The 14552-nt window shown below is 42.7% G+C and overlaps 1 protein-coding gene across 2 annotated transcripts in view; it reads left to right on the forward strand.

The window, feature by feature from the left end:
* The window catches only part of ubash3bb (ubiquitin associated and SH3 domain containing Bb), a 66142-nt gene extending 52189 nt beyond the window's left edge, over positions 1-13953 (forward strand). Inside the window, exons 5-14 of one of the 2 annotated variants that reach the window (XM_049576909.1) lie at positions 150-319; positions 408-616; positions 1228-1372; positions 3509-3635; positions 3754-3873; positions 3977-4069; positions 4187-4331; positions 5012-5118; positions 5262-5371; positions 8162-13953. In XM_049576909.1, coding sequence (XP_049432866.1) covers positions 150-319; positions 408-616; positions 1228-1372; positions 3509-3635; positions 3754-3873; positions 3977-4069; positions 4187-4331; positions 5012-5118; positions 5262-5371; positions 8162-8299 — 1364 coding nt within the window. In that variant the 3' untranslated portion in view covers positions 8300-13953. The remainder of the gene's footprint in view (positions 1-149; positions 320-407; positions 617-1227; positions 1373-3508; positions 3636-3753; positions 3874-3976; positions 4070-4186; positions 4332-5011; positions 5119-5261; positions 5372-8161) is intronic. The other variant, XM_049576910.1, reaches the window with a different exon arrangement.
* The last annotated feature ends 599 nt before the right edge of the window (positions 13954-14552 follow it).

Raw genomic sequence — 14552 nt, forward strand, 5'->3', positions numbered from 1 at the left:
ATTTTTACTCCTCTCTGATGCTTTGTGCAGTTTTACCCCACTGCTGCTGCTGCAACAGATTATTTTTTAACTTTGTACAGATAACAAAGGCTATATATTTTGTATGTGACATACTGGGTGTAAACCGAAGTCTTGTCTCATCTTTCCAGAGGTTCATGTGGAGCCTCATAAGAAGCAGCTCCACGTAACTCTGGCTTACAACTTCCCCACCAATCACCTCCCATCACTGGAGAAACTGGCCAAGGGAATCGAAGTCAAGCTGGGCTGTGATTGGCTGGCAGTCCTGTTCTCCCGGGACATTCGTTTTGCAAACCATGAGGTGGCTAATACTCACACTCACACTGCTCACAGACATCTATTAACCAACAGCATGATTGTTTGTTCTAAATGTCGACATGCCTCTGCAGACACTGCGGGTGATGTATCCCTACATGCCTCAGAACGAGGACGAGCTGGAGCTGGTCCCTGGCGATTTTGTCTTCATGTCTCCGGTGGATCAGAGTAGCACCAGTGAGGGCTGGGTGTACGGGACCTCGCTGGCTTCTGGGCTGTCTGGCCTGCTGCCGGAGAACTATGTGAGTCTGGCGGATGAGTCAGACACCTGGGTCTTCCACGGGTGAGCAGAGCACCTCACACTCACTTAAGAGCTGGTCTCAGTTACCCAAAGCAAGATAAATAGATAAAACACCTGTTTGACACTGAAAGAGAATAAAGTACAATTAGATCTTCAATAACATCTTCAAAACCTGATATTTCCCAGTGCAGGATAGAGATGTTAGTGTATCCAACTGCATTGAATTACCATTAAATTCAATGACAATGTTCAGTCTTGGAGTTTGTTTCCTAATAAATATACTGACCCCACAACTTTTTATAATGCAACAACCAGATCAAAATGTCGTCTTGTACTTAAGAAATATCAAAATGAGACTGACAGAGTGTCATTGTGAACACACTCAAACTGACTACTTTTGCCAAGAAGGACATGCTCCAGGATCAACATCCCATCAGTGTGCTGCTCCTACGCTTCTTTCAAAATTCCTTTGTGCTTCTTCACAGCTAAGCTGATTTTCCAAAGTGACATTAGTACAATTAAACAAAATCCTCAGTAACATATCAAAAAGTATTTTAGCCGCTGCCAAAAGACTCCATGGCTCAGCTTTTTGTAAATGCCAAGTGAAAGAAATGACGTGGTTATATAATGTCTGTTCTGCTCGCCCACCACAGCTCCCATTCGTTCTTCAGCTGTGGGCCCAGTGACAAGAGCAGCAAGGAGAGAGGGATGTTTGACGGACTGCTGGACAGCCGACGCCCTGATAACAGCAGTCCCGGAGACACGCCCACCCTTAGTCTCATTTGTCATCCAATGCAGGTGGATTTTTTTTAGGGCTGATGGTTGTATTTAAAGATGAAGTGTGTAAAGTTTAGGGGGATTTGGTGGTGTCTAGCGGAGAATTGACCTACGGCTAAGCTTTTTGGGGACATAACGATCAGATGTCATTGAGAAGTAACCAAAAGGGCCTAAACTACGCATTGGAGGGATATATTCATCATTTTATTGTTGAGAAGGTCGATGAAAAGCTTAAATTACAAGCCAAAATTTACAGGTCACGCTTGTGAACCGCATCTCGTTGCCGTCACCATCAAAAACAACAAGTTAAAGTGCCACTGAAGTTAAGGTTTTTGGCTCAGAATATGAGAAAAGGATAACGGCCTTTTTACCATCTTTACCAAGAGTGTCTCTCCGTTAGTTTGGTGCTACAGTATTTACACTGAATCATTCAGCATAACGTTTGCCAACCTTTGTTATCTCTGCCATTACAGATAAGTTAATGAAGCTAAGCTCCAGAAGTTAACGTTAGCTTAACTAGAGCCCTTTGGACAACAGCTAACAATGATGTACCATCACCAAAGTACAAAACTAGAACAAAATAGGCTAATGAACTCCCAGCAAACAAGGTGACATGATGAACAACGCAGCTAGGAGCTAACGTTAGGCTAACTTTAGCTAACGTTAGCTAGAGATGTTAAAGATAACTTTATATTTCTTTCCAGCAAAGTGACAATATGTTGCCTCAAACACAATGTTGACTTACCTTAGAACAGATGTAGACATCATTGTTAATCTTATTCACGTTGAGTTGATGTTGTGGTCTAATGTTACCACACAACTTTATCCAAAGGAGACACTTTTCTCGGTTGAGATGTGGTTTAAAGTATAAAAACACACCTGGTCGCCCAGCCTCTCAGGATACCTTGTGTCAGAGTTGCATGTACCCCATGCACACCGTTTGACCATTTTTAAACTTTAATGTATTTAATGTTTATATGTATTTGTAATGCTGTTGCGCGCAGCTATTCCAACACATGCTAATGAGTGGTCATCTTTTTTGTCCAGTAACATTAGATCCAGGTGCCGGTTTCACAAACCACCTTAAGTGAAGATTTTTCTTTAAATCTAAGTTAAGTCTTCCTTTAAAAAAATTGGTTGCACAAAACATGTCTTCTCCTTAAGGTTTCCTTAAGTTTTTCTCTTTATCTTGGTCTTATACTTAAGGAATTGCTTAAAGTTCATTCAACCGTTGCAGAGAGGACCTTAGCAACCAAAGTAAGGGAAAAAAATCACAAGGTACCTCTGACATCATCTTAATGGTAACATGTCTGAGTTTATGGTGATAAATGACCAAAATGACGGCATCCCAAAAAGAGGAGGACCTGATGGACACCCTTAAAGACGAGCAATTGATTTTGCACAATAGATTTGTCTAGAGGTCAATCTATGATTTGTCCTAACGCCTGATGTTGGATCACTCAACTTTCCGAAGCTGCACTCTTCTAGCCCCGTTTTATGCAACGGGATCTTTTATTGGCGAGGAATTTCACGTACACAAGTCAACAGTGTGCTGCGTCACTCACCAGGTTTCAAACGCCCTCATCCATCTGCTGAACACTGCGGTGAAGTTCCCGTCCAAACCTTGCAATTTCCTCCCACAGTCATTGCTTCATGTTTGCTGGTGTTTTGGATCAAATGTACTTTTCAGTTTGTTCTTTCTTTTATTGAATTCCTCTAGAAGTTTGATTTTTTTTTCTTCCTCCGACCAATTTGGTTTTGTCTTATCTTCTGCCACTTCAGGCTGACTTTGTCAAAGGATACTTAGGTGTGACAACAGGTTAGCACAAGCGCATGTTCAAGCAAACAAATGGTCTCCATGGAAACAGAATTTTACTGTTGTAAAATCTCTTTCAGTGCAGTAAATGCCTTAACGTCTTTCTTCGATTAAGGAAACCTTTTAAGAGATTCTGTGCGACACCCTTAAGTAATTTCCTCAGCTAATGAAAAACTAAAACTTAAGTGTGAGCAAACCTAAGATTTATATCCCCCTAAATCCTGCACACTGGACCTCTAAACTTCATGCCACAATGTATCTTTCAATTATTAGATTGAACATATGTGCTATTATGTAAACACATTTTTACAAAGCAATTAATTTATGCTTTTTATTTCCAGCAGGTCCTGCGGATTAGTGGCAGTCACTCCAGGCAGCCTAAGCGGACACTTTTTGTCTGTCGGCACGGTGAGAGGATGGACGTGGTCTTTGGCAAACACTGGCTCTCCCTCTGCTCGGACAGTAAAGGTGAGAAGTCAAAGGTACAGGTAGGCGACAGGAAAAAGTCAAAACGATACCTTCCTTCTACTTCTCTTTAATAAAAAGCAGCCTTCACTGGAGAATGTGTGCTTTTGTTGTCCTGCAGGTAGATATGTACGTTCCAATCTGAACATGCCTCCCAGTTTGCCGCTGTGGGGAGGACAGAGAGACTACGACATGGACGCTCCTATCACTGTGTTTGGATCCACACAGGCTCGACTAGTGGGTACGTCACCAGTACAGGTCAAAGTGATGCTCTACGCCCGGTGTCAGGGATCATGTCTCATGCGTTTATGAACTGTGTATGTGTGTTTATCATGCTGTTTCAGGTGAGGCCCTGTTGGAGAGTAACACAGTGATAGACTTTGTGTACTGCTCTCCATCTCTGCGATGTGTTCAGACTGCACAGAACATCCTGAAAGGTAATATCATTCTCCAGCTCATTGATCGAATGTAGTGTGCTAGGGATGTAACAGAGGTCTCACAAGGATCAGTGGTCTTTGTTTGGCTTTAAAGACGAGCTGTGTTTGCGTGAACAGGTCTGCAGCAGGACGGGAAGCTGAAGGTGCGAGTGGAGCCGGGGCTTTTTGAATGGACCAAGTGGGTTTCTGGGAACTCCCTGCCTGCATGGATACCTCCCACTGACCTGGCTGCAGCTCACTTCAGTGTGGACACAACGTACAGGTGAGACAAACAAGGCAAAACACACAGACCGAGGGTGTAGGTACCATCTGAAGGGTACTGTCTGAAGGGTTATTTTTGGTTCTAAAGGCACCTTATGGAAAGTGTTTGGTGGAAAGGGGCTTACAATTTGGTTTTAACTGCTCTGAGAGTAGAGCATGATGATTCAAGGGTACAGAGCTTTTTTTCCACAAATAAATTAACCAGCAGGTTGACTGAACTGCCGGTGGTCAGTCCCCTACTTTGGTAGCTCGACTGCTCCGTGTCCCACCTTTTAACATTAGGAGTAAAGTGTACTGTACTCCGCTCCACCGATGCCAACCTTCTCACCCCCATCACCAAGACCAAGTACCGCACCCTGGGGGACAGAGCATTCGCCATCGCCGGCCCTACCCTCTGGAACTCCCTGCCGCTGGCCATCCGGAACTCTGACACACTCCCCTCATTCAAGAGTCAGCTTAAATCCCATCTCTTCAGGATCACCTCCTGCACCTAAAAATCCTCCCCTGTCATCCTCCACCCACTCTTTCCCTTTTAAGTGTTTTGTTTGAGTGTCCTTTGTTTGAGTGTTTTGTTTTGAGTGCCTGTTTCTGTGCTTATTCTTTTGTAAAGCGTCTTTGAGTATTTAGAAAAGCACTATATAAAACCGATTTTTTATTATATTATTGTGTGTGTCCATACAGACCTCTGATCCCAGTCAGCAAGCTCACTGTGTCCGAGTCGTATGAGAACTACATGAGCCGGAGCTACCAAGTGACCAAAGATATCCTGTCCGACTGCAAAAACACTGGTAAGACTCACAGCAGAGCTCCTGGAGCGTCTGGAAGATGTTTCCGAGTCTGTGTGGGTGAACTTTTTTCTCTGTTGTTTTACGTGCTCATGTGTTTGTCCACTGCTGATGTTGCATCCTGCCTGGGTTACCACTCTCCGTAGGAAACAACGTACTGATTGTAGCCCACGCTTCTTCCTTAGAGGCCTGCACACGCCAGCTGCAGGGCCGCGGCCCACAGAGCGCCAAGGACTTCATCCAAGTAGTCCGAAAGGTCTGTTTTTATCTAGTCCATCTGATTTTCTTTCTGATAATACATCCCACTTTCCTGTCCATCCTTCATTACTTCCATCTGGTTTCCTCAGTTCTTCTCCACATGCCCATCGTGCAAACACATGGTTGATGAAACTCCAGAGATGTGAGGAATCATGCGTATAAATGAAAAGGGAAGAACAAATCAAAGAGATGTTTTCAGTGAATCTTAAGCATATTTGGATACTTGAGCATGTCATTTTTTGACTCCAGCTCGGTGAACAAGGAGGCAGCCAGGGAGCTGCATGTTCTCGCCTACTCACAACGACTTTGTGCTGTTTGTGGATTGCTACCAGACCAAACTTCCTCTTTAGATCACAGTTCTTTTTCTGGCTCGGAAGAAATCTGCTGTTTTCAGCCATGATCCAAAATGAAAATCTGCAGAATGTTTTTTTTTTGGCTCGTGTTGTGAGCTACTCAGTAGATTTTAATTGAAACTGTGAATCAGAAATTTTATTTAATAAATTTAAAGGGATAGTGCACCCAAAAATGAAAATTCAGCCATTATCTACTCACTCATATGCCGAGGGAGGCTCTGGTGAAGTTTTAGAGTCCTCACAACACTTGCGGAGATCCAAGGGGGGAGTGGGTAGCAGCACAACTGCACACCTAATGGCTGACAGCGCCCCAGATTCAAACGTCCAAGAAGCCCCGACATAAAAAGTTGTTTGGAAAAACGTCATTTAAACTCTGTTTTTAGCCTCATTGTAGCCTGTAGCTCTGACTGCCTCTCTGTGCACCGCGCTGACGTGTCTGTGCTTGCGTGAGACCGTGAGACATGGGCACCGCCTTCATGTAAAGGCCGCCTTTATGTAGAGGCTAAAAACAGAATTCAAATGACGTTTTTCCAAACAACTTTTTATGTCAGGGCTTCAGGACACTTGGATCACTACGGACGAGCAGTATGGAGATATTTTGTGGTTTCAGTTATGTATTTTTGGACGTTTGAATCTGGGGCGCTGTCAGCCTCCATTAGGTGGAGTTGTGTTGCTACCTCCTCTCCCCTTGGATCTCTGCAAGTGTTGTGAGGACTCTAAAACTTCACCTGAGCCTCCCTCGGCATATGGGTGAGTAGATAATGGCTGAAATTTCAGTTTTGGGTGCACTATCCCTTTAAGAAATAATTTAAACATTTGTTGCAAAAGTCAATCAACAAAATATGGGAGGAGGCAAGAGGTCATTGAGGTCATTTATCTATCCTGTCGAATCCTGTCAGGTTGCGGGACTTTTATTAACAGGTGCAGCTTTGACTTACACATAATGACGGGTTATGTGTCTGTTCGGGTACTGAGCTTTATGGGTACAGGCAGGTGTGGGTTTTTAGAAATCGACCCGTGCAGGACTCTGCACACTTCCTAGTTACCTATCCATCTAACTAGTAGTACACCCACCTCATCAACTGCACACTAGAGCCCTGTGCGGGACTGTTTTCTTCCTTTCTACCTTTCCCGCTCCTGCCCTCTCCCGCTGAATTTGTGACCATTACCGCCCACTCCCGCAATGTGTATGTCCACTCCTGCCCGCACCCGCAAAACTCTGAGACTTTATGCCCGCACAATAATAGAGATGCACTGATTTTGTGTCTTCTCCCGTCCCACAGGAGAAAACATGTCATTTTATAGGCTTTTAATAAAGAGATTCATGGGGTTGTTTGTTTCGTTTCCGCATGCCCGGCGCTAGGATGAAGTTACTGAGGGGGCAGTTAAAAATTATGAGGGGGTAAATCTTTATTATGCAACATAGGTTCACAGTGAGTTATAAAGACCGCGTAGCCGTGCGTAATTGTCGTGCGTAATGATCCTGCAGTGTTTTTTTAGCCGCCCGTTCCTGCCTGCAGCAAAGTTCAAACCACCCACTCCCGCGATATTTACATTGGGTCCAGTGGGACCCAATCCCAATGCAGCCCTCTACTGCACACCACTGTGCATGTGCATGTTGGATCAGTAGTACTGTGAGTTTAGGAATAATAGTAGTAAGCAAGTAGTAGCTCACTATTTATTATATTTTCAAATGGACCATGAGCGAAAATTTCAGAGGCTTTTCCACCGCGATGGAATTGTAATGGCCAAATATAGAAATATTTAACATGCACACCAAATAGGAAACTAACAAAAGCAAATCAACGCCTAGAAAATCAGACAATATTGAACTTTCAACTGTAATTTTCATATGATGAAACAGTGTTATTGTTTATGCCACAAGATGGCTGTAGAGTGCAACATGTTGTATGACACTGACGCAAGCAGTGCAGCTTCATATTGTTATGAGCACAAGGGAAACCCAAGTGCAGGACACAGGAAGGAGATGATGAAGAGGTTTATTGTCACAAGAAATTAGAGTGGTCGTGATCTGGGGTCTGTAGAATGGAGTGGAGGAGGCTGAGAGGAAGCTGGTGTGGTGTGCAGGAGAGGGATGATCTTGAACATGAGAAAACACACGAGGAAGAAGTTACTAAGAATGTCTTAGTTGGCCGTGAGGTTATTACCACTTGGTTAAACAACGATCTGGCAGTGAGTGGTCGATGAGCTGACAGCAGGCAGGTGAGTATTGTGAGCAGAGCCTGGAACCAGGGAAACCAGGGAGGGGGATCAGCCCACGCCAGCACACAGACAAAACTAAACAGGGGGAGGAAGACAGACAGGAACACCGGGAAATACTGGGAAACACTGAATTTACTCTCATCCAAAAAGCACGTGTCATTTCCTTCAGTTTCTTCTCAGTCTAACATTTAACTCCTCTGCTCGGTCCTCAGATCCCCTACCTGGGCTTCTGCTCCTGCGAGGAGCAGGGCGACACAGGGGTGTGGCAGTTAGTGGACCCTCCCATCCTCCCCCTCACACATGGACCAAACCACTCCTTTGACTGGAGGGAGACACTTCTGCAAGAATGACATCTGATCTGAACCGACAAGTTTCAGACCTAAAAATACTGGAACCTTTCTCTCTTCAGCGTCTTTACACAGCTGACGGCTTCACAGCGACGGTCTGAGGATGAGGAGCCGAGTACCAGCCGGTGCGTGGTTGGTGAACTGACGGCGCCCCTCTGAGGCTGGTTTCAACAATGATTTAGCAAATGTACACTCTCAAATGTCATTGCATTGTTTTGTTTGTTTATTTGTTTGTTTGCAAGAATGAGGGAGACGTTAGTTTGGGCAGTGTGGATGTTAGCCGCACTATGTTGGGGGAGCTGTCACTGAGATCCAGCTGGTTTCTGTGTGGACGTTATCATCCCAGCTACATTTTATCACATTTAACAGCGTGCTCTGTGTGTGACCAGTTAAAAATAATTTCCTACCAACATGAATGTATCACATGAAGAACGCAGGGTTACAGTAGACGTAGTGTGACACTGAAGGAATGCCATGAAAAGCAAAAGCGATGGAGCTGGGAGGTTTTAGCTACCTGTATTTTCAGCTATGGTGACTCAGGTTTTAATTTTAACTCATCAGTTTGGTTCATTTTCACTGAAATTTGTCTGTTTTTTACTGAGACAAAAAGTTTAAGTTTCCTGAATACAAACTAAACTCCAGTTGGTTTACTTGCCCAAACTGAGCTAGCTCACGTTTAACATTAACGAGACATGCAAAAGTTTGGGCACCCCTGGTCAACATTTGGTTTACTGTTAAGAATTAAGTAAAAGATCAGTTGATCTCCAAAAGGCATGACGTTAAAGATGACACATTCCTTCAATATTTTAAGTAAGATTACTTTTTAATTTCAATCTTTTACAGTTTCAAAATAGCAAAAAAAAAAAAAAGGGGCCTGAAGCAAAAGTTTGGGCTCCCTGCATGGTCAGCACTTAGTAGCGCCCCCCTTGGCAAGTATCACAGCTTCTGAACACTTTCTGTATCCAGCTCAGAGTCTTTCACTTCTTGTTTGGAGGATTTTCACCCATTCTTCCTGCAAAAGGCTTCTAGCTCTGTGAGATTCTTGGGCCGTCTTCATGCTCTGCTCTTTGAGCTCTATCCACAGTTGTTAATGATGTTTAGGTCGGGGGACTGTGAGGGGCGTGGCCAAACCTTCAGCTGGCTCCTCTTGAGGTCGTCCATTGTGGATCTGGAGGTGTGTTTAGGATCATTGTCCTGTTGTAGAAGCCATCCTCTCTTCATCATCAGCTTTTTTACAGATGCTGTGATGTCTGGAATTTACCTGAATCCATTCTTCCCTCTACCTGTGAAATGTTCCCCGTGCCACTGGCTGCAACACAAGCCCAAAGCATCATCCATCCACCCCCGTGTTTAACAGTTTGTTCTCCAAACATACCTTTGCTCATTGTGTCCACAAAGTTCTGTTTTACCTTCATCAGTCCACAGGACTTGTTTCCAAAAAGCATCAGGCTTGTTCACATGTTCCTTTGCAAACTTGTGAGGCTGAATGTTGTGGTGAGGACACAGGAAAGGTTTTCTTCTGATGACTCTTCCATGAAGCTCATATTTGTCCAGGTGTGTCTGCACAGTAGAACAGTGCACCACCACTCCAGAGTCTGAGAAATCTTCCTGCAGGTCTTTTGCAGTCAAACAGAGGTTTGATTTGCCTTTCTAACAATCCTACGAGCAGCTCTCTCAGAGAGTTTTCAGCTTGACCTCCACAGTTCCTGTTAACTGCCATTTCTTACTGACATGACCAACTGAGGAAACAGCTCCCTGACAACACTTTGCTGTCTTCTTCTAGTCTTCATCAGTTATTTTAGTTTTCAGAGTGCTAGGCAGCTGTTTAGAGGAGCCCATGGCTGCTGACTGTTGGGACAAGGTTTCAGGAGTCAGAGTCTTTAAAGCTTTGAAATTAGCATCACCTGGCCTTTGCTAACAATGACTGTGAACAAACCAGAGCCCTGACAAGCTCATCAAGGTCTGAGACCCTGGGAAAAGTTGTCTGAGAGCTCAAATCTCTTGGGGTGCCCAAACTTTTACATTGTGCTCCTTTCATTTTTTTTCACTCTAAAATTGTACAACACACAAAAAAAAAAAAAAATCACTGATCTTGCTTAAAATGTTGGAAAGCATGTTTCATCTTTAACTTCATGCCTTTTGGAGATCAGTTCATCTTCTACTTAATTGACTGTTCGCAGTAAACAAAACTTTGACCAGGGGTTCCCAAACTTAAGCATGCCACTGTAGTTCCAGTGTATCTCAAATGCTAAATCTTAGCATTCAACATGTAAGACAGATAACATGCTGCGTTAGCAAGTCGTTTTTACAGAGAAGAGTGTACACCATTTTGATTTGGGTAAGAAAAAAGCCCCCAGTAATCTAAAGAACCTAATGACAAAGTGGTCTCAGCATTTGTTTTTTATGGTGTGTAATGCACATCACAGCCTCAGTGGGTTTCTTGAGAGGCCATAGACTTTAGTTGCTAGTCAACTGTTTGCATAATTTGTATCTACAACATCTAATTTGCTCTTCAGTTTATGCTTAGTTTCCAAAATTGAATGAGACTGTTGAGAATACGTACAAAGAGTGTTTTATCATAACAGTACTGCTGTCCACCGTACATTTGCCCTGCTTCACCCTTCTTCAGTGGCTGAGAGGAAACATATCAGTGCAGGCTTCAAGTCTTCGTAAGGGACCTTCCTGATGCTACTCATATAACGTGGCCCCACATGTTGTCTCTATTTTGGAAGCACATCCAGTGCAGCAGTGTCTTCTTCATGTAAAAACTGTAACAGCACAACCTGCAATATTGACAATCACACAGTAGCTTCTTGATTCTGGTCCAGCACATCTTTAGTGTGCGTCTGTTAAATGTTTTCCTCAGAGTAGCTGTAAATAATCATATTTTGGGAAAAAAAAAAAAAAAAGTCTTCCAGTTTCATTTTTATTTATTTATAAACCTGTCTTTCAGATGTTACAAGCAAAAATATTAACAGCATGCATGAACTTATGCTCGGTATCTCAGGTGTCGACTGCATTTAAGACATACGTATATGCAGCTTTGAAACTTGTTCCATTGATGGAGTGACTGTGTTGTTGTGAGTGCCTGTTGGAATTAAAGTGATGTCTCCTGATGGACTTGACTGCCCACTCGTAGCTGTAGAGGGAGAAGTGGAAGAGAGAGTTTGCTCAGGCTGATGTTTGACGCACACCACTCATGTAGCTCATGAAGACATTTTTAAAAGTTGCACGTTTTGAACTTACTATGAGACAGATTTCATCAAAGCCTCATTCATGACTCCCGTCAGTTCTGGGTCACATTTGGAGCCTTTTCGAGATATTTAGTTGCTTGGAGAATTGACAGTTAAGTGTCTTGTCTGTGACATCAGGTATTTTCTATAGTCATATAGTCCCTTCAGTTTCACTTGTCCACAGTGAGATTTCGCCCCAAAAATCCATTTTGTTGGCCACCTTTTTTTGCAGGGTTCCCACAGTCAGAGAAGACCTGGAAAAGTGATGGAATGTCACAATCTCATTTTCCAGGCCTAGAAAAATTGTTGAATTAGTAAAAAATCATTGAAACCGCCACATTTTCTTCCCTGATTCCTGGTCAAACGTCTCTGAAGGCTCTGACAGATGTGAAAAACGCAGAAAATTGAACAGTTTCTGACTCAGTGTGCAAACATGATTGACACAACATGAGGTCGTATTCATTTTTAGACCTGCAACAATTTTGGTGGAGTCTGTGCAAAACCCTTTACAGGTGTCTTTTACAATCTAAGTCTATAGAGTGTGCCAGGGCTGACGTCAAAACCCGGAAGTTTAGCATCACTCTGGTTCCCAGAAGAGAAAGTGAATGTGATTTTTGCATTGCGTTTTGGATTATGTCAGAAAATAAGCTCTGTGGCTAACACAAGTTTATGATACTTACAAGTTTTGTTCAGCGAGTTAATCTTCACATATGAACACCTTTCATACCGCATTTGAAGCTTAAATGCGATCGCCAGAAGTAAAAAGCTAACGTCAGGCTTTAACGGACTACATGACTACTCCACGGTCGCGTGACTCTTGACGTCACCTCCACTAAGCTTTCAACTGATTTCGGCCGCTTTATTTTAAAAACATTGTATAATGGGGAAATCGGACTGTTTAAGCTAAATAAGAAGCTGTGATGGCGGACTGACAGCACTCTCGCCTGTTCTAGGGTGATGACGTTTACTGTCCCCGACAGGGTTTGTAGTCGTATTGAGCAACTTGTTAGCAACCGCCTTTTTTACAACACGTAAAAGCTTCAGAATTCACAAGTAGGGTATTTACTGACGTGTTTTATGTCGTAGAACAAAACCTGAAACTCGCTTAAGCTTTTGTTAACCACAGAACTTATTTGAGGCATTTTACCAAAATCCCATTAAAAAAATGTATTGACTTTTAGACGAGAGAACTGGAAGTGCTAAAAGCGCTAACGGAGTTCCAGGTTTACTGGCACACTCTATGGGAAAAGTATTTTGGGCCCCGTGGTGTCACATGACGGTGTAATTCCACTTTTGGCCACTATGAAAATTGGCTTCAAAGTTTGGCGCTATTCCTTGGGACTTAAAGTAAACATGGTTGTGAACAATACTGGATCTAAACACTTGAAAAACAGTCTGTTCAAACACGTCTGTTCATATTTTCAAATGTATAACAACTATAAATCTAAAGAGCATTCTGAGCACTTGACATTTCACTTGTAAGTAGAAATGGAGCTGCAGATAGCAGAATGAAAGCTAAGTGAACAAACATTTCTCCACTGACTGCAGCACAATGTGATTCGGTCCTATTCGGCTCTTCTGGAAATCTTCCCTGGGAATCATCTGCCTCATATCTAACTTTATTCAGGAAAAAAATGCACGACTTCTAAAACATCATGATCAACATATTATTTTCCTGGGACATCATAAAGTAGATTTAACGCCTACGTCTGTGTCGTCCATCTTGTGAGAACAGAAACAACCACCTCAACACATTCCTGTTTCTCTGATCAGCAGTAACATCTTTAAATGTATTGCTGTGCGAATGTTGCAAATGCTTTGCAGGTGTTGGGAAGAAACACTGCTTCTGCAGAAATGTGGAAGGTTTTCTATTTGGAGCTAAATGTCATTTTCATCAGACGACGTACTGGAGCAGCACACGTTGCATTAAGACCAGAAGAGGAGAGTGGTGTGAGAGAACCAGAGAGGAAGAAGCCATGTTGTTCCTGTAGTCTTTATTTATTGTCTGAACATATCACCAAACGTGTACAGCAATTAACTTAAAGTTACTTCTTTTAAAATCTGTATTTGTTGATTTGTAATTTAAGACGTGTCTCTCGGCTTCCTGTATGTTTTATTTTAGTTTTGAATGTCGTTGTGTTTGTAAAGCATTGAATTATAAAAAAGAGAAAAGCAGTTGTCATTTTTAAACAGCTCCAGTAATTTCATATTTTGAATACTCGGGAGGGAAAGCAAATAACATGCCATTGTATGATTTGTGACAGTGTTCATTTGTTCTGATTGAACATGAAATATTATTTTCTCCATAGCAATAACATCACCAAACAGCAGGTGCACAGTTACTACATGTATCTATCCATCTGGGTTGCACCGACGCTGCAGACACTGTAAAGGAGTTCAAATCCAATAAAACTTTACATCCTTCTTTTGGTTTTGATTTGTGAGCGTATCCAGAATGACAGGGGTAAAACACAGCTGACCAGTGAAAGCTTTTCTGTCTCCGATATTAGATCATACCAGAAGGTTTTTGTCCTCCGGTTAAAATAAGAATGTTTTCATACCTCTGCGCTGGCGTTTTGGGGTTGTCTGTCCCACTCTCATGAACATGATATCTCAAGAACATTATTTATTCTGTTAAGTAGTGAAGAAGTTTGAATAACGATGTGTCCTGTGGCTTGTTTTACGTTTTAATGGCATTTAGCATTGGATTGATTACAATTAAATTAATTAACAGTAGAATATGACAAAAGACAAAGGCAGAGATAGACCCTGACAGTACATACTCCTTTTTTAAGCCTCCGTGCTGACGTTAGCTGTGGCCATAAGCATTAAATTTTCTGGTTGTCCATCTGTTCATACGTTCCTTCATCTGTTCTTTGCCTGTGAGCTTGATATTTGGGAGAATGTTTTCAAATTTGGCACAAACGTCCACTTGGACTCAAGGATGAATTGATAAGATTTTGGTGGTAAAAATGTCAAGGCCACTGTGAACGCGTGTTCGTCTCATTCTTGTGAAGCAATAT

The sequence above is a fragment of the Epinephelus fuscoguttatus genome, linkage group LG5 (genome assembly GCF_011397635.1).
Source record: "Epinephelus fuscoguttatus linkage group LG5, E.fuscoguttatus.final_Chr_v1".
Classification (NCBI taxonomy): Eukaryota; Metazoa; Chordata; class Actinopteri; order Perciformes; family Serranidae; genus Epinephelus; species Epinephelus fuscoguttatus.